We start from the raw sequence: 18,453 nt of genomic DNA on the forward strand, positions 1-18,453 counted from the left end.
ATCAGGTTCAGTTTAAGTGTATGGACCCCTTAATTTGTTAGGATTGTTTCCCCCCTCAAGTTTCAATTTCTCAAGCAGCACTGAAACTAAAGCAGAAAGCAACCATTTCACAATCACAAAGCACATTTTACAAAACACAAAATGGCTGAATCGCTTTAATTCCTTCACAGTGTAGTTGCACAAGTTTTGAGAATTTGATAAAGGTCACCCAAAATGTTTAAAATCCTTAAATGTTCTCCCCATGTGAAAAGGTAAGATGGTAAATATGTGGTGGAGAGAAGGTATTGTAATGTCTTTTTAAAAACTGCTCAATTTAATTTTAAGTTCAAAAACATTCTAAAATGAAGCAATATATGTGTGTGAAGTGGGAATTAAGGCAGAAAACCGTAGCTGCTGTCTTGCGTGAGAGCAACAGATTCCTTCGAAGTAGTGACCACACAACCCCATGCTTAGTTGATTACTCTTGACAAGATAACCACCCAAGGAAGAAGAGTTTTCTTCCACTTTGCACTTAATGGCGCCCCGAGGAAACAACATGATTGAGATACATGATGTCCGCATTGCACTGGGCAGCTCATTACTATCAGGCATGCAAAGCATCAAATAAGGCCATTTACTGGAGTCATTTTCAGGTATTCTGCCTGCACACCGGAGTGACCCCCACCCACTGAAGCTAAGTGGGGCTGCGCAGTGGGGAGCCTGGCCGGCTGAAGCGGCCGGCGCCACCCTGCTTTAAGGGGTGCACACACAGCACCCTTCAAGCCCAAGTGATGTAAAGGTAGACAAGCCCCCACTTCCTCAGCCCTTTTAAAATTTCTTAACTGACTGGTTAAAAGAGTTATAACCCTGTAGGTCAGGGGCAGGGGGAGAGTTAAATTCATGCCACCAAGTCTCTTGCAAACATATTATATCAAATTTCTGGAGTATACAAATGAAGTCCTTAGCCACCTTCTTATTATCCCACCAGGTTCCATGAAAGAAGGCTAAGACCTTTCTGGATGTTTTGTAGTCAGTTATGGTACCTTAGAGGAGAGCTGAAGGTATCATAATTTGCTTTTCTGTAATTACCCCCAGACCTGGGCTTATCTTGAACATTTGTTAATGCTTAATCGCTTTGATTTGTGGGAAATGGATTGCTAGCAGGGTAGGAGTTCTGGACCTCTAACTTGGGCATATTTCTTCCAGTACCTGCATTTGGGCTGATATACAGTGGTACCTCGGGTTAAGTACTTAATTCGTTCCGGAGGTCTGTTCTTAACCTGAAACTGTTCTTAACCTGAAGCACCACTTTAGCTAATGGGGCCTCCTGCTGCCGCTGCGCCGCCGGAGCCCGATTTCTGTTCTCATCCTGAAGCAAAGTTCTTAACCCGAGGTACTATTTCTGGGTTAGCGGAGTCCGTAACCTGAAGCATATGTAACCCGAGGTACCACTGTAATGGTTTTCCCCTTCTTGACACCAGTCAAGCTTGCAAAAATCTATCATCTGCCCAATAATAAATGTTGGAAATGTAAAGAGACCGAAGGTACATTCTTCCACCTTTGGTGGACGTGCCCAAGGATTAAGACCTTCTGGGAGATGATCTATAATGAAATGAAAAAGGTATTTAAATATACCTTTCTGAAGAAACCAGAGGCCTTTCTCCTGGGCATGGTCGGCCAATTGGTGCCAAAGAAGGACAGAACTTTCTTTATGTATGCTACAACAGCAGCAAGAATACTTATTGCAAAGTATTGGAAGACACAAGATTTACCCACCCAGGAAGAATGGCAGATGAAGGTGATGGACTATATGGAACTGGCGGAAATGACTGGCAGAATCCGAGACCAGGGAGAAGAGTCGGTGGAGGAAGATTAGAGGAAATTTAAAGACTACTTACAGAAACATTGTAAAATTAATATCTGTTAGAAGGATGTTGGAATAATATATGATTTTAGCAGGAATGATATAAAGGATTTGGGAATAACTGACTGTTAATTGGTGAAAGGAGGAAAAGTAAAGTTACATTATATTAAGACAATTTACAGGACAAAAATTTTAAAAGAGGGAAAGGATTTGCTGAAATGGATAATTGACCTAGAATACAAAAAAGGGAGGTGTGAGGAGGTCAAGGAAATAAGCTAATGAAAGATTAGTAATGAGGAGATCTGACGTATTTTTCCTTGCGTTTTGGTTTTTATTTAATGGGTTTGATCTCTCTGTTTTCTTCTTTTTTTATATTGCGATGTGTTGTTTTCTTTTTGTTTAATGTGGTATTTTTACTTTTTCTTTCTGTAATTTTGAAACTTTAATAAATATTTTTTTTTAAAAAAATGGAGTGTATCTGGATATTATTAGGATAGGTGACAAAGGCAGGGGTCTTGTGGTTTGAGAACTTACTGCTCCTTCCTCTCAAATGGCCTTTTCCAGACTACAGTTTCATTTCTCTAGTAAGTATGGGGGATAGATATTTAACACTGGGTGGGGGCATTTTTCAGGCAATGTTTTAGTTGGAATAACAGCTCTCTGTCAACAAAAATATGAATTATTTGTCCCAGATATCAGGATTCCAAAAGGTTAGTTCAATACTGCCTCTCCAGTCTCAATTGGACAGGTATTTATAACATAAATAAATGATTTCCTAAATCTGGAAGCTGAGGTTGCCTGGGAGCATATACATCATTTCCTAACAAGTGTGGCTCTATTGACCAGGTAGCTAAGATTTTACTTGGAAAAAGACTTCTCCAGCGCCTTACTTGCACTCTCACAATGTAAAGGACCATGGCTGTCCATCTTGCCACAATCACTTTGCAGTTACCTCTACCTCCCGTGCTGAGTCACAATAATTCAGCATAAATTTCCGGACTAAATTTGGCAATGGATTTCTGGACACTTTAACTGAAGCACCACAGGTCTGTGCTCATGTAATAAGCATGTTAACACTGCAGAGTATTCTTAGGATGAGATGGTCTTCTAAGTTCTTCTCATGAGTTTGTTATCAGTTAAAAACATCAAACCCAAACAGCTGCTCTTCCAGCTCCTGTCCTCCAATTAAAATATATGACTTTTAAGACCACATAGAAGGAAAACAGTTGAAAGAGATATGCTCCTTACCTGAATTTGCAATTAGTATTAAGGGCTCAGACAAATGACTTTAAAACTTTAAAGCTATTCAATTAAAACTAGACTGTGGAGCTCAAGGACCAGCAGCCTTACTTGTTGACATCTTCACACGGAAGACTGAACCCGCCCTAAAGATATTTAGTAGCAAAGTGGAAAATGGCGAATTGAATTTTAAAAAGGCAAAATAATATTAGAATTGGAGCTGTCGGAGATGCATAAGGCAAACTGTGTTTTAATGCTCAGGAACTTAGCAAAGTCTTTTTATATGGATTTTAATATTGCAGATGTATACAGTGGACGCTCGGGTTGCAAACGTGATCCATGCGGGATGTACGTTTGCAACCCGCAGCGGCGCGTCTGCGCATGCACGGGTTGTGATTCAGCTCTTCTGCACATGCGCAAAGCGTGATTTAGCGCTTCTGCACATGCGTGACCCCAGAAACCCGGAAGTAACCCGTTCTGGTACTTCCGGGTTTCGGCGGGTCCGTAACCTGAAAAAACGCAACCTGAAGACTAAAAAGTGAAATGACATTAAATAGACATTTGGTACCTCTGTGGGAGGGGGTGGGATTTAAAAATAAATATAAAAAATCAACTGTGTATGAATCACTGTTTATATATATGCAAAATTCAAACATATTGTTTACTGTTGTGTTTTTCTAAAATATAAGTTAATGCTACTTGTTAGCTGCCTTGGAAAGATGGCTGTGTATCCTGAAAGGTAAAATTGAGGAAGGAGGAGTCGTGTTCCTGCGCTGCTCTCTGTAGTTCCTGGTTTACCCCACAATTCTTATGCACCATTTAATTGTTCCCTTTTAACTCAATTATTTTAATATATCAGAAGTGCAAAAGCCAGTAAGAATAAAGTAGGCCAACAGAACAAATGCTGGAACTTTTAGTCTAAAATTTAGTCTAATGTTTCTTCATGTTTGGCAGCTGTGTATTAATCACCCCCCACCAACCCCAAAAGCGTGCATTTTATCAAAGAAAAATGTTAATTAATGTTCTTTACCAGGACCATAATGTTACTGTTACTAAGTCATGAAATGCCTTTTCGGAAAATGTCCTCTCTCCTCTGCTGACACTGATGGAGGGGAAAAAATCAGCAATTCAGCAAGCCAATAAAAGGGGCCGATTTTAAGTGCTTTTTCTGCTCCACACTCTGTTACCTTCTGGTGACAACAACATTGCAGCCCATGGATTTTCAAAGCAGCTCAGCCACTCATTTTCCACTTTCCTCTTTACGCCAGAGTGAAATTCAGGACATGGCATTAGCTTAAAAGAAATAAGCATCAACAGGATGAACTCTACTCTGCTTTGCTTAGGTGAAACTCCCTTTGAATCCGATGGAAGTTTGATCCATGTAACTGAGAACGGGCTTTAATGCTCCAGGCACAGAACTGCTGCTATGCTACACAAATTCAGAGTGCAGCTGCATGCAAGGAATTAAGGATTTGCTGGCTTAACGATTAACTTCTTTATCCTTCTTAAAACTTATTATGACATCATCTTTTGAAACTCTCATTGATTAACTGACTGATTCCTTCAGTGCGAAGCACTTTGGCCAAAGCTTTTGTGGACCAATAAATTAAATGAATGGTTTACTGACCTACCTAATGGAAATAAAAAATTGAGCAAGCCAACTGTACAGAAGGTGTGTATCTGAAACTGGGATCAGGTGCACCTTATTCCAGTCAGAGGGAGAGAGCTGCAACAGCTAAATATGCCTGTTGGAAATGAGCAGCTAATTAACGCCTGGCGAGACACAGGTGTAACTCTGGGGCAGTGGAAATGACACAGCAAAAGCAAACATTTGGTTAGTTCACTTTAGTGTAATGGCATGAAATGGGTCAATTGCCTCATGGAAAGCATATCTTAATTTGACTGGCAATTTGGGTGGGGTGGGGGGAATAGCATGAGTTCATGAACCTGGGCACCAGAGCAGGAAACAACTAAAAATGAAGAGCTATAATTATAACACATTATATAGTAGCTGAGTGCACCAACCACAATATTTAGTTCAGACCCCAAATAGCACACCACAAAATGTGGCCTGAGGTGCCTCAAGAGCTGCCTGGTTTGGCTCACTGTCAGTTTGAGCCTGTTTATTTCTTTCCCTTCACATTCCCTTTCCTTCACTATTGTGAGTAAAAAAACAACACCCCAGCTATCATTTTTGTTTTCTTTCAACAGAAGTGGAAGAAATTTGTAGACATACTAATCCGTCAAGAGTGGATAAAATCACAACCACATGGGTCCAGGGGGCTCTGTGCTACGTAAATTTGATTTCTGTAAAAGAAAAGCTGGCATGGATCCTGCCAAGTTTCAGAAGGAAACTTGCAGAAGTTTTCCTGTAAGGGTTGCTGTTACAGGTTTTTTGATGTGTAAAAAAGGAATCACTTAATCTTTCCCTAGTGTCTTGTGGGTAACTGATCTGAAAACTGTAGCCTTTCCCCTGGGTAAGAAACCTAAAAAAAGACAAACAAACAAACAGGTTCATAGGTAATGCTATTCTTCTAGAAAAATGGTGCCTGTACTCACCATGAAGTTGTTACAGTGCCACACTTTTAACCAGTGATTTTCTTCTAGAAAAAGGTACCAGTGTTGTGTACCATTCAGTACCCCCAGAAAAAGTACTGTTCATAAGCATTTGTACTAACTGCCATTATTAGTTATTCCTATTAGTCATTTACTTATGCAAATGACTCAAAGTAACTTACATATCATTAGAGTTGATTTTGGGGTGAGAAGAATTAAAACATCAAATCACTTCCTCTGATTATAAGTTAGATCTGTCACAGTGGCGTAGCGTGGGTTGTCAGCACCCGGGACAAGGCAAGTAATTTGCACCCCCTAACCCGTGGATTTGCGCCCCCGAACCCGTGGATTTGCGCCCCCTAACCCTAACCCCCAGATGTTACGCCCGGTGCGGCCGGCCCCCCCTGCACCCCCCACGCTACGCCACTGATCTGTCAGGAAGGAAGGATGTCTCCCTTCTCATCCTGGTTTCTTCCTTAAACTTAGAAACGTAAGTTTCACTGTTATAAGGCTGCTCCTTCCCCCAAGGCACTGTGACTGGCAAGCACGGAAAACATCATTTTCTCTTATTACAAGCGAGACCTGTCAATAATGAAGGAGCTACCCTTTTTTCCTCCGGGCATTGGCCTTTCCCTCAAACAAGAAATGTAAGATTTGATTTTGTCTAGCCGCTCCCTCTCCTCCCACCCCCTGGCATTGCCCTTATATGGCAAGCTTAAAGACATAGATTCATTTTTTAGGAGATGCTTGTCTGCAGCATTTTTCAAATGTCTGCATCATGGAGGAGACACAATGTGCTTCAGCAGTCCTTGCTTTGTTTCAGGCAATCCAAAAATCCCCTTGAGGTACCCAGTATGCAAATCCTGAGCTTTGAGAGTAGTGAGGCAAGGGTCTGTGGTGTGCCTGCCTGCATGTGGAGCACCTACAGCATCCCCTGCCCCCATAACTGGTAAACAATCCAATTTTATACGCCAGTAGTGATGATATTACACTTCCCTGGTCTTAAATCTCACCTGAGAGGCGGGAGGAGATACATTTCTCCTGAGCTTATAAAATAAGAATGAGGAGATAAATAACAACCAGCAGCAATTATTTTGTGCCCTCTTCTGTCATATTAAAAAATGTTGTTTCCATGCTGTTTAGAAATGTTCTTCAAACAACAATTCAAACAATCTCAAGTTATTTTCTGATGCAGGCTGCTGGAAGCCCGGGACTGAGGCCAATATCAGGTACCCATCTGTTCTTTTGCCTTGTTCATTCAAATTCAAGAGGTTCTTTGACAGAGAGTGATTCAGGACAGTTATGAACAAGCAAAAACTGGTTCCAAGACCACACAGAGAAAATGGCGCAACTCCCCCCCCCTTACCTGTTGTTGCGCTGGATACTGTTGGCCACTGCTGCTCAGGTCCTCCAGGTCCCACACGTAAGCCTCCTGCTTCCTCCATGTGTAAAGCACTAAACAAATGTACACAGTGATTAGATTATGCAGTTCTCATTAAAACAATATGGTTCCTTTTTAAAAGCAGCATTGCCCTTTCTGCTGCACATTCCAAAATGCTCACTGTCACAATTGCTCATAATCAGCACCATCATAATCATCACCCACAGCAGCAGTAACAACCATTTATGCAAATTATTCCATTCTTACTTATGAAAGTATTAATATACCACCTTTTCTACTACAGTGTGCTTCCTGCAAAAGTATCATTGAAACCATCTAATGTTTCAGTTTTTCAAAATGTACAGTAGTGGACCTTCATTGTATATTTGCATTCCACAACTTAATATATCCCTGCTCTCATCCAAGTCAGACAAATGTTGCATAAATGTTGCCTTTACGGAATGGGTTGTTTCCATTAATGAGATGTGACATGTCTAACATAGCTGGGAAATTACTAAATCCCAATAGTGTTTATGCCTTACCATTGAAGTAAATAATGAAACACTGTCCTGTCAGTTCCAGGCATCCTTCAGCTTACTACTATTAACCAAACTCTTACAGCAAGTATTCTGCTGTAATTTACAATACCCAGCAGTGATGGCACCTTATGCCTTTAGCTTGGAGAAAGAGGGAACAGCAGGAAACATTCCACAGAATCTTTTTCTGACACATTATGTGGTGAACATTCTGACATGAGACCAGCACATTTAACAACCACACATTATTAAGGTGTAAACTCAAGTGATAATGACAAAGGGCATGTGAGTTTAAAGAAATAAATACATGTGCTTTGCTTGTCATATGGAGAAATTTGATCCAAAGTTCTAAAGTCAACTATTAGATTCTATTGATGGCAAAAATGTTGTCAGTTTCCAAGCCAACCTTGCTTCATTAGATATAATTCATTGGCTCAGTTATTTGCATTTGTTGGTGACCATATTATAAAATAGGCCTTTATCCCAAAGTAGGTGCCCAGTGCCATTTTGGAGTACCTGATGCTGTCATGCTGACTCTGATGTTGTCCCCAGTTACTATTGCTAGGGTGCCACACAGAACCGAAAGCGGGATTCAGCTAATGAGTCCCATCAGTGCAAGTTCACACAGGAAGGTTTTTCCTCCTCTGTTCCATTGACACTCCCCAAAATTGGCTTGGGGGCAGGGAAAACTCCCAGAATAGCCTGCAGGGGGAGGAGAGGATCATTCTGTCTGGCAAGCTGCAATGCTTGTGCTGATGGGACATTTGCCCCAGCAAGTTGTTGAATCCAACCCAGAGAAGAGATGTGCTTCAATGTGGCAGACTGTCTTGGAGTCATATTCTTGCTCAACCATGACACACATTCTGTGTAGCTGTGGACACCTAACCAGAACTCATGGCTATTGGAAGATAAACTATACAACAGGTATAATGTGTATCACACAGGGAGCAGAAATGACTAATAAAATAGTAATGAATATAGTAAATGAATCAAATGATTTGTAGAGATAAGGCTTGTATCCAGTGAAGTCATACCATCTTGCAGAACACAACTTTCTCTCTTCCTCCCCACTGCCATGCACACTCCTGGAGCGTATCTTAAAGGACTGTCATATAGAAGATGAAGCAAACTTGTTTTCTTCTGCTCAGGAGGGTAAGACCTGAACCAATGGCTTCAAGTTACAAGAAAGGAGATTCCGACTAAACATCAGGAAAAACTTTCTGACAGTAAGAGCCGTTTGACAGTGGAATGGTCTCCTTTGGGAGGTGGTGGACTCCTTACTTGGGAGGTTTTTAAGCAGAGGCTGGATGGCCATCCATCATGGATGCTTTATCAGAGTTCCCTGCATTGCAGGGGGTTGGACTAGATGACCCTTGGGGTCCCTTCCAACTCTACAATTCTATGATTTTATGCTCAAATTGTATATCTGTGTAATAAAAACCACATATCCTAAAGACACCCCAGCCTCCTTCATTCCACAGAATCTGAACCCAGGGTAAGCACTGGCACCCTTTGGGTCTCTCGCCACTCAGAGATCAGGGTGTGAACAAGAATGCTATATGTTATAAACAGTTATTAAAACAAGTCTGGAAAATATCTGAAAGTTGCATGTCCAAAGATCAAAACTTGGGCGCTTAACTTACAGCTACTTATGGGCTCACTCCACCAGGAACTTCTCCTACGCCACAAGGGCAGAGTCATACTGCTATTATTATTATTATTATTATTATTATTATTATTATTATTATTATGTCACATTGTCTTAAGGGACACAGGTGGTGCTGTGGGTTAAACCACAGAGCCTAGGACTTGCCGATCAGAAGGTCGGCGGTTCAAATCCCCACGACGGGGTGAGCTCCCATTGCTCGGTCCCTGCTCCTGCCAACCTAGCAGTTCGAAAGCACGTCAAAGTGCAAGTAGATAAATAGGTACCGCTCCAGCGGGAAGGTAAACGGCATTTCTGTGCGCTGCTCTGGTTTCCCAGAAGTGGCTTAGTCATGCTTGCCACACAACCCAGAAGCTGTACGCTGGCTCCCTTGGCCAATAAAGCAAAATGAGCACTGCAACCCCCGAATCTGTCACGACTGGACCTAACGGTCAGGGGTCCCTTTACCTTTACCACATTGTCTTGCCCAGGGCAACCCAAAACAACTTCCAACCAACCAGCCTACCAGACAGACAGACATCTTCCTGGTGGATCAAGGTCAATGCAACTTAAAGCAAGCAGATTGCAAATGAACAGTTTCCCTCACAGAAAAGAAGGGTACATGTGATACATACCCTTGCATTCCAGCTCTTAAAGATGCAGAATAACGCCAGTCAGGATTGGGTGGTTTTGGCTGCAAAACAAAGTAGGGAAAGAAATCAATATTAACTTCTGCTTAAACATGTTTAAAAAGCGATGCATTCTAATCTCGGATCACCTCCAGATTTCTTCAGCTTTTTAAAAAATCTGCCAAATGATCTCAAAAATATACTCACTCAAAGGCAGTAGGTTTGCCAACCCCTCACCAAATACATTCCAAATCTAGGGTTGCCATATCTTGAAGAGCCAAAAAGAGGACGGGTGAAAAATGCTTGAGACAACAGAGCATGGGGAAGTAAGAAGAAAGAAGACAGATTCAACTCTACTTGCCCATGTGTGCCTTTTTAAAGAAAAAACAGTACCGCTTCAGTTTGCTTATATATGAATGGGTTAGTCACGCGAAGAATTTGTGTGTTTTGACCAAGTTTTCTAGCAGCCTGTTGACTGCCATAAAGTGACTTTCCACCTTGAAAACTAGACTTGACTACAATTCCTATCATTCCTGGCCAAGGGTCATGCTGGCTGTGGTGGATGGGAACTGGAGTCCAACATCTGGGGGGCCACAGGCTGCCCTCCCCCCGTTATGATGACAGCACCTGCACTCTGGAACTCCCTGCCCATTGACATTAGGTAGGCATGTTTGCTATATTGTTTTCAGTGACTGCTAAAAACCATTTTTTGTTTAGGCAAGCCTGCCCAGATAGGAAAGATTGGCTTGCATTTTAATAGGTACTTTTCATTCAGATAGAGTATATTTTTAACTACTGATTTTATGAACACTTGGATTTTTTTATGTTTTAAAACTTAAAAAATAATCAACCTGACTTTCCTTGATAATTTTAATGTTTTAATGTATAGTTTATGTTCTGTGCAAACCACCTAGAGGTTTCCACAATTGAGCTCTGCACAGATGTTAGAAATAAATAATCCAGAGCAGTAAAAATCTGATGGCAAACAAATTTAATATTAGTATTTTAAAAATGGAATACAACCCCACACCAGCAAGGAAAGGTTTAACAATTGCAAAGTGCATATGGAATGTGAACAACTAACAACATGCAAAACTCAAAAGCACAATACAGGAAGGTGAGAAACGATGTGTTAGGAAGCAGAATATTAAGGATATGCCGTATTTTTCGCTCTATAACACGCACTCGACCAAAACATGCATGTAGCTTTTAGAGGAGGAAAATCCGTAGGCATGCCACCCGTAGGCATTTCCTCCATAACACGCACAGACATTTCCCCTTGCTTTCTAGGAGGAAAAAAGTGAGTGTTATGGTGCAAAAAATACGGTACTTAGGATACGGTACTAGTTAATACGGTACTTAGGATACGGTACTAGTTAATATTGCCATGGCTGAATGTTAAGGATTACCACAGAGTTCATGGAAAAGGCAGGTTGTTTTTTTTAATAACACTTTGTTTGTTTATCCAGTGAAAGAGAAAATGATTCTCTTCTACTGGAAGGTGTCTCTCTGAGTTCCATTAAGTGCAGCCTCCTGTGAAGAGTGGATTTCAGCCACTCTGCTTGTGATGGAGTTTCTGCTGGGGTTTATGGACTGCAGAGAATTACACTAGATTATATCAGGCTTGCCGACTGCAGCAGATTTTCATCAAAAGCAGACATGTTTTGTCACAACAGCAGGAGCTAATGCCTCAAGAAAAGGGATCTAAAAATGGGAGAAGGAAATAAGAAATGAGACCCTATTCTATAGCTCAAATCTCAGCCCTGACCAGCAATCATGGACATAATAATAACTGTAACAACCTATTGGTCTACAAATATCTCCTTTTTCATATTCTCAAATAACGGATACAGCATCTGTTGTTAGATTCACAGCTAATGGGCTCTAGCCCACAAAAGTTTACACCCAATAAATCTGAATCTTTTAGATGTGCACATATTCATTGTTTTTCCTATGAAATAATGTCTCTCTGTAAACTGAAACTGCAAAATCTTAAATTACTTTTCTTTGTTACACTGCTTACAAGAGAAATGTTTGTCATACTTTACCATCAAATATTGTCATTAAGCATGATACTTCCAGGGAACCTCAATGGGTGTTTTGTGACTCAAGTGTATTTTATGTCTCCTGTTTGCACCAGGTCCTCCCCCCAAAGACCCTCTTTCCATATGAACCTACCTGGTCCCTGAGATCATCCTCTGAGGCCCTTCTTCGTGTGCCTCCTCCACAAGAGGTCCGGAGGGTGGCAACACGAGAACAGGGCCTTTTCTGCAGTGGCTCCCCATCTATGGAATGCTCTCCCCACGGAAGTTGCTCTTTAGCCAGGCATTGGTTGATTAACATTGTATACCCCTTTTAAATGTGTGTGTTTGGGGAGGGGGGATTCTTGGATAGTGACTTTTTATGTTCTTGTTTTTAATATGTATTTTGTGTTTTTGCATTAGATTTTAATATTATGGACCACTCTGAAGGATGGTTTACAAATTTAATAAAAAATAACAACTACAACTGCTTCCCCCACCCCCACCCCCCAAAATCACTTTAGGAATTTGCCTCTCCACTGGATGTTTGCTACTAGGATGAAACTGTGGGTTTCGTGGGGAGAAAAGCAAGCTGTGCTGAATCCCAGGATGAAGAGACAATTGAATGTTAGCCCAATTTTCCTGAGTAAGCTGAGAGGGATCTGACTGAGAAGTGCAGGGTGCATTGTTTTGGGATCCCAGGTTTTAGCATTTTCTTGAACACCCCAAAATTCACTACCATCTGGGGGCTGTAAGTAAGGATGGTGGTAGCAGCTACCAGATAGTTAAGATGCAGCTTGCCTACATTGCAAGGCAATTGTACAATGGAAGAGTGCAAACAGGTTCTCCTAGCACCCGCACTCCTGCCCTTGGATACATGAGGCAGTTTCCAATTTCCTAGGAAGGCAAGAACTTAATCGGCTGCATTGCCACTTCCTTTGTGGCAGTCATGATCATTTCCTTTCTTATAGAAGCATGGATGGACCACATCTCTCCAAGCACCTTGGGAACAATTTAAATTCAGCAGTAGAACACACGCTTTGCCTGCAAAAGGTCCCAGTTTTAATCCCTGGCATTTCCAGGTAGGGCCAGATAAGACTCCTGTCCAAATCCCTGGAGAGTTGTTGCTGGCTTCCTATGTTCTTATGACCTACCTTGTTCACATTCTCAGTCTGCAATAAGTGAAATCCATCCAAGCCAACCTGACTAGTTGAGGCCAATAAAGCTGAGCCAAGCTTAACATCAGAGATTAGGACTGGAGGTCTATCCAGGAGTCAAAGAAGGAAGCAAAGAACCAGGAAATGCTATCACTGCCCAAAGCAAAGTCCCAATCTGTACATGAAGACTTTGGAGTCCCTGGGCATGGTCGGCCAATTGGTGTCAAAGAAAGACAGAACATTTTTTATGTATGCAACAACAGCAGCAAGAATACTCATTGCGAAGTACTGGAAGACACAAGATCTACCCACTCTAGAAGAATGGCAGATGAAGGTGATAGACTATATGGGACTAGCAGAAATGACCAGCAGAATCCGAGACCAGGGAAAAGAGTCGGCGGAAGAAGACTGGAAGAAATTTAAAGACTATCTGCAGAGGCATTGTAAAATTAATGGATATTAGAATGATGTTGGACAGAAACTAAGTGGTTACCAGCTGTAATGTAAAGGTTGAGAAATAAGTTATAATAAGTTATAATAAGGATTTGCTGAGTTAATAATTTGAACTGGAATACAAAAGGGGGAGGTGAGAGGAGGTCTGGGAAACAAGTTAATGGAAATAAGTAATGAAAATTGTATTTGTTTTAATCGTTTTTAATTTTGTATTTTTGTATTTTTGTTAATTTTTGTGTTTTTTCTTGTTTTTGTATTAATTCGGAAACTTTAATAAATATTCTTTAAAAAAAAAGACTTTGGAGTCCTTCCTATTGAGGATAGCCAATGGGTGGGTGGACTTACTCTAGCACTTGGGAACATTTTGTTATTGGGGCAAAGGTGGCTAAACTGTGGCTGTGTAGATGTCATTGGAATACAACGCCCATCAGTTTCAGCCAGCATGGCCGATGATCATGGAAGATGGGAGCTGTAGTTCAACAGCTGGAGGACCATAGTTAAGCCATCCTTGATCTGTACGCTCTGTAGGCTCACAGCACTGGGAACTGTGCACAGAACCATGGTGGCCTAGTGCTAGCCTTAGCAGCTCTTCATACAGCCACAAAGTGGGTGTGATGGTAAGTGGGGTTTTCTTCCACTTGTATTCAAGCCATCATATGAGCTGTTTCTTTAAGCCAGGCATGTCCAAAGTCCAATTCGGGGGCCTAATCCGCTGGTTGGTTTAATCCGGCCCCTGTGGCAGTTTATTTCCTGGGGTAAAATCCTAAGAAAACCTCAACAACTTCAACCCTTTAAAAAGCTCAACAACTTCAATCCTTAAAAAAGTTAACAACTTTGGTCGGCCCTCACAGCCCTTCACTTCATCAAATCTGGCCCTCTTTGAAAAAAGTTTGGACACCACTGCATTAAGCCCACCTCCCTCTCTACACACACATATACAAAACAGTGAAGACAAAAGAAAGCAGTAACCCTATGATGTCTCAGTCAACAGAGCACGAGACTCCGGGTCATGGGTTGGAGCCCCATGTTGGACAAAAGATTCATGCATTCTAGGGGGTTGGACTGGATGACCCTCGTGGTCCCTTCCAACTCAACAATTCTATGATTCTATGAATGTCAAGGAGAGAGTGTGGCCGTCATTAGTGGCAATGCTCTCCCTTTCTTGCTATCCTAATTCTTAACATAATGAGAGAGAATTGCTTTCTACAGCTGGACATTAAGCCTAAACTAAGGAGAGTCAAAGTTGCTTATAAATTGTGCAACTCATCTGTTTTACACTGGAAGCCATCCTTTGAAGTATTTTTTGTTGAAGCTGGTGCCTATGACTTGAGGTCAGCTGCAGATTACCCTAGGAGAATGAAAATGTTCTCCCTCTAGTTTCTTGGTGTTCAATTTTTTATGTCAGGATTGAGTCTACATAGAGACATTTTTCTACATAGAGACAGATTTATTTGTCTAATGCAGACAGCAGAAGGCCTTTTTTGGCAGGTGACTGCATGTGTCACATTGGAGTATATGCAGGTGAATGAACTCCAATGGTAGGATTCTGATCTGTAGTGGTGATGTTATTAGGTCCTGCATGTCTGCTAGCTGAGGTCCTGCAATGCAAGTGACCTCTTTGAGGACTCCATGGTTTATGTCCTCAGAGCACCCAAAAAACCCCTCATTGACTAATGTGCCCATGTCTGAGGTCAAAAGTCCATGCTTTAAACCGTTGGCTTGATGCCATAATGGATAACATTCATTACAGCAAAGCAACAAGTACACAAATAACACAAGATAATAAGAGTGCTGTTGTAGTGGAATTGTTGGAAACAGCCCAGTAATAAATGCCCAGTTCTGCTTTTTCGTATTAAATGCATTGAACACAGTAAATTATTTAAAGATAGCTCTGCATTTCGTCTTGAGTTTCTTACAGAATGTCCTCTTGGATCAATATGCTTTATACAAAGAAGCTTCACCTGCCACTTTCTTTCTTTAAATTAAGAGCCCACAATAAACTTCAGTTTCCATACTCTTGTGATAATTTAAGTGCTGCCATTTTGCAAACATGCAAGATACTAAGCATTTGTGATTTGCCATGAGGCATGCAAGAGGAAGAGTTTTTGGGTGGGGCGAGGATGATGTTTGAGACGCTGACGTCCCCAACTGTTCTAGATGTGTATGGAGAAAAATCTGGAGTTCTCCATTTTGCAACTAATGGATACAAGCTGGTGAAAGTAAGTGCAGTAATGATTAATAATTCGTTCAGAATTCAGCCACTAAAGTACTCTAACACTTTGAGAAGAGTTGAGAGGAAGGTAATTAAAAGCTATTTTAGACCTTCTGGTTCTTTGGCAGCTTCTGTGCTCTCCTTGTCTTTAAACACAATGAAGAGCTTTCAGAAGGATTTTAATGTTGTTCAGTTTGTGGTCCAAAGTGCAGACAACAATAAATGGCTGCTCTAATGGTGTCCCTTCCGTCAGAACATTGCATTTCCACTGAGCACTGCACAACAGCCATCATCACAGCTCTGTAAATCTCCCTCTCAGTGGTTCTGGATAATGATCTCTGGGGAGAGAGGAGGAGGAGCGTTCTCTACAAATGCAGTGTCTCCTCGACTGCTTCGAGTCCTAAGTGAAAGCATGAAGAACCACAGTAAAACAAACCCATGGAAAGGCAGAAAACAATGGGGTAAAATAAGTAAAATATTGTTTCTTATTAGTGCATATAAACATTTTAAGTAGATACATGAATGATATTTATTCTTTTATTTAAAAGCTTTTCTAAATCACTTAATGTTTTAAATATTTCTATCTAATCCACAATATCCATTAAGGCAAAAATACAATCTGAAACCAATAAAACAGGAGCACAAAAACATAAATAAGCAAATAAAACAGAAATTTTGAGGATTCAAATATTTAAAACAGGGTCCAATCTCTGGAATAAGTGTGAATTGGCTTCATGTATGGCAGAGGGAAGGGCATTCCATAGTTTTGGGGTCACTATGATATTCTGTGAAATGTTCCCTGGTGATCTAAGGGAGTTTATAGAGGCAGGTGATCCTTCTGATAACCTGGTCGTGAGTTGTTCAGGGCTATATTTGTTAGCAAGACCTTGAGCACGGCCCCGTAGGTGATCAGCAGCCAGTGCAGTTCCCTCAGCACAGGTGTCGCATGCCTGAGTCTCAGGGCTCCACTCAACTACCTGGCCACAGCATTCTGGTCCAGCTGCAGCTTCTGGACCGATCCCATGGGAAGTCCTGTACAGAGTCCATCACTGGACATCATCCCAATCATGAAGTTTCCAATGCACAAGTCACCATGGTAGAGCTAATATACCGTATTTTTCGCCCTATAGGACGCACTTTTTCCCCTCCAAAAATGAAGGGGAAATGTGTTGTGCGTCCTATGGGGCGAATGCAGGCTTTCGCTGAAGCCTGGAGGGCAAGAGGGTTCAGGAAGCTCTGCGCAAGCCGTGGGAGCCCGCGGGAGTTCCCCCGGGCTCCCACGGCTTGTGCAGAGCTGCCTGCACCCTGAAGCCCCGGCGCCCTGAGCAGTCACGCCTGGGCTTCGGGTAGCTCTGTGCAAGCCGCGGGAGCCCTCCCCCAGCTTGCGCAGCGCTGCCTCTTATCCTGAAGCTACCTGAAGCAACTGCTGAGCGCGCTGGGGCTTCGGGATAAGAGGCAGCTCTGCGCAAGCCAGGGGAGCCCAGGGCTTCGGGTAGCTCCGCGCAAGCCGCAGGAGGGCTCCCCCGGCTTGCGCAGAGCTGCCTCTTATCCTGAAGCCCTGGCGCACTCAGCAGTTGCGCTGGGGTTTTGGGTAGCTCCGCGCAAGCCGCAGGAGGGCTCCCCCGGCTTGCGCAGAGCTGCCTGTTCTGGGGGCTGGGGTCGGTGGAAGCTCGGGCTTCCCCCACCCCAGCCTCGTGCCTTGAGGGGGAAATAATTTTTTTTTTTCTTTATTTCCCCCCCCCAAAAAAACTAGGTGTGCCTTATGGGCCGGTGCGCCCTATGGGGCGAAAAATACTGTATCTTATATCTATCTGTTTGTCTATCTAGATCAGGGGTCAGCAACCTTTTTCAGCAGGGGGCCAGTCCACCGTCCCTCAGACCATGTGGTGGGCTGGACTATATTTTTTTTTGGGGGGGGGAATATGAACGAATTCCTGTGTCCCACAAATAACCCAGAGGTGCATTTTAACTAAAAGCACACATTCTATTCATGTAAAAACAGCAGGCAGGCCCCACAAATAACCCAGAGATGCATTTTAAATAAAAGGACACATTCTACTCATGTAAAAACATGTTGATTCCCCGACCATCCGCGGGCTGGATTTAGAAGGCAATTGGGCCGGATCCGGCCCACAGGCCTTAGGTTGCCTACCCCGATCTAGATACACACACACGAAATAATTTTATATGCTTATCACATCTAATTTCACCAATAGTTAATGAGATCTTTAGAAAGATGGGTTTTGATGAAAAATAGCCATGCACATTCATAAAACCTCTAATACTGTGTCTTGCTTTAATCAGTGCTCACAGGAGCCCCCTACAGGCAGCCACTAAGTGTCCAAATGAGCCCATGTAGGGAATTAGTGAGAAGAACATCCAGATTGGGGGGGGGGGCATTACAAGCAGCGGCGTAGCGTGGGTTATCAGCACCCGGGGCAAGGCAAGTAATTTGCGCCCCCTAACCGGGGCAAGGCAAGTAATTTGCGCCCCCTAACCCAGGGCAAGGCAAGTACAGTAATTTACTCTCCCAAGCAGCAGCAGCGAGGCTTCTCTTTCCCCCGCGCTCTCCCGGAGCTGCCTCTTTTCTTTCCTTTTTTCCCTTTCTCTAAGGCTTTTCGCTTTCTCTCCTTAATTGATTCCCCCTCCACACCGCGGCGTTTCCTGGCTGCTTCCCCCCCCTTCCCCTCTCTCTCCTCCTCGCTCTGCTTGCCTTGCCCTGCCCTGCCCTGCCTGAGGGCGCCCTGAGGAGACTCCGCTCTCCTTTTTGACCAGGCGAGG

At 42.6% G+C, this 18,453-nt stretch overlaps 1 protein-coding gene across 10 annotated transcripts in view; it reads right to left on the minus strand.

Annotated features, from left to right (window-relative positions):
* Nucleotides 1–18,453, minus strand: part of LOC309347809 (protocadherin alpha-C2-like) — a 191,258-nt gene that overhangs the window by 31,575 nt on the left and 141,230 nt on the right. For all 10 annotated transcript variants that reach the window (XM_081872648.1, XM_081872647.1, XM_081872651.1 and 7 more), the window contains 2 exons: nt 9,836–9,894; nt 7,005–7,093 (listed from right to left, as the gene is read on the minus strand). In XM_081872648.1, the coding sequence (XP_081728774.1) occupies nt 7,005–7,093; nt 9,836–9,894 (148 nt within the window). The remainder of the gene's footprint in view (nt 1–7,004; nt 7,094–9,835; nt 9,895–18,453) is intronic.

The sequence above is a fragment of the Podarcis erhardii genome, assembly GCF_964252035.2.
Source record: "Podarcis erhardii genome assembly, chromosome: 8".
Taxonomy (NCBI): Eukaryota; Metazoa; Chordata; class Lepidosauria; order Squamata; family Lacertidae; genus Podarcis; species Podarcis erhardii.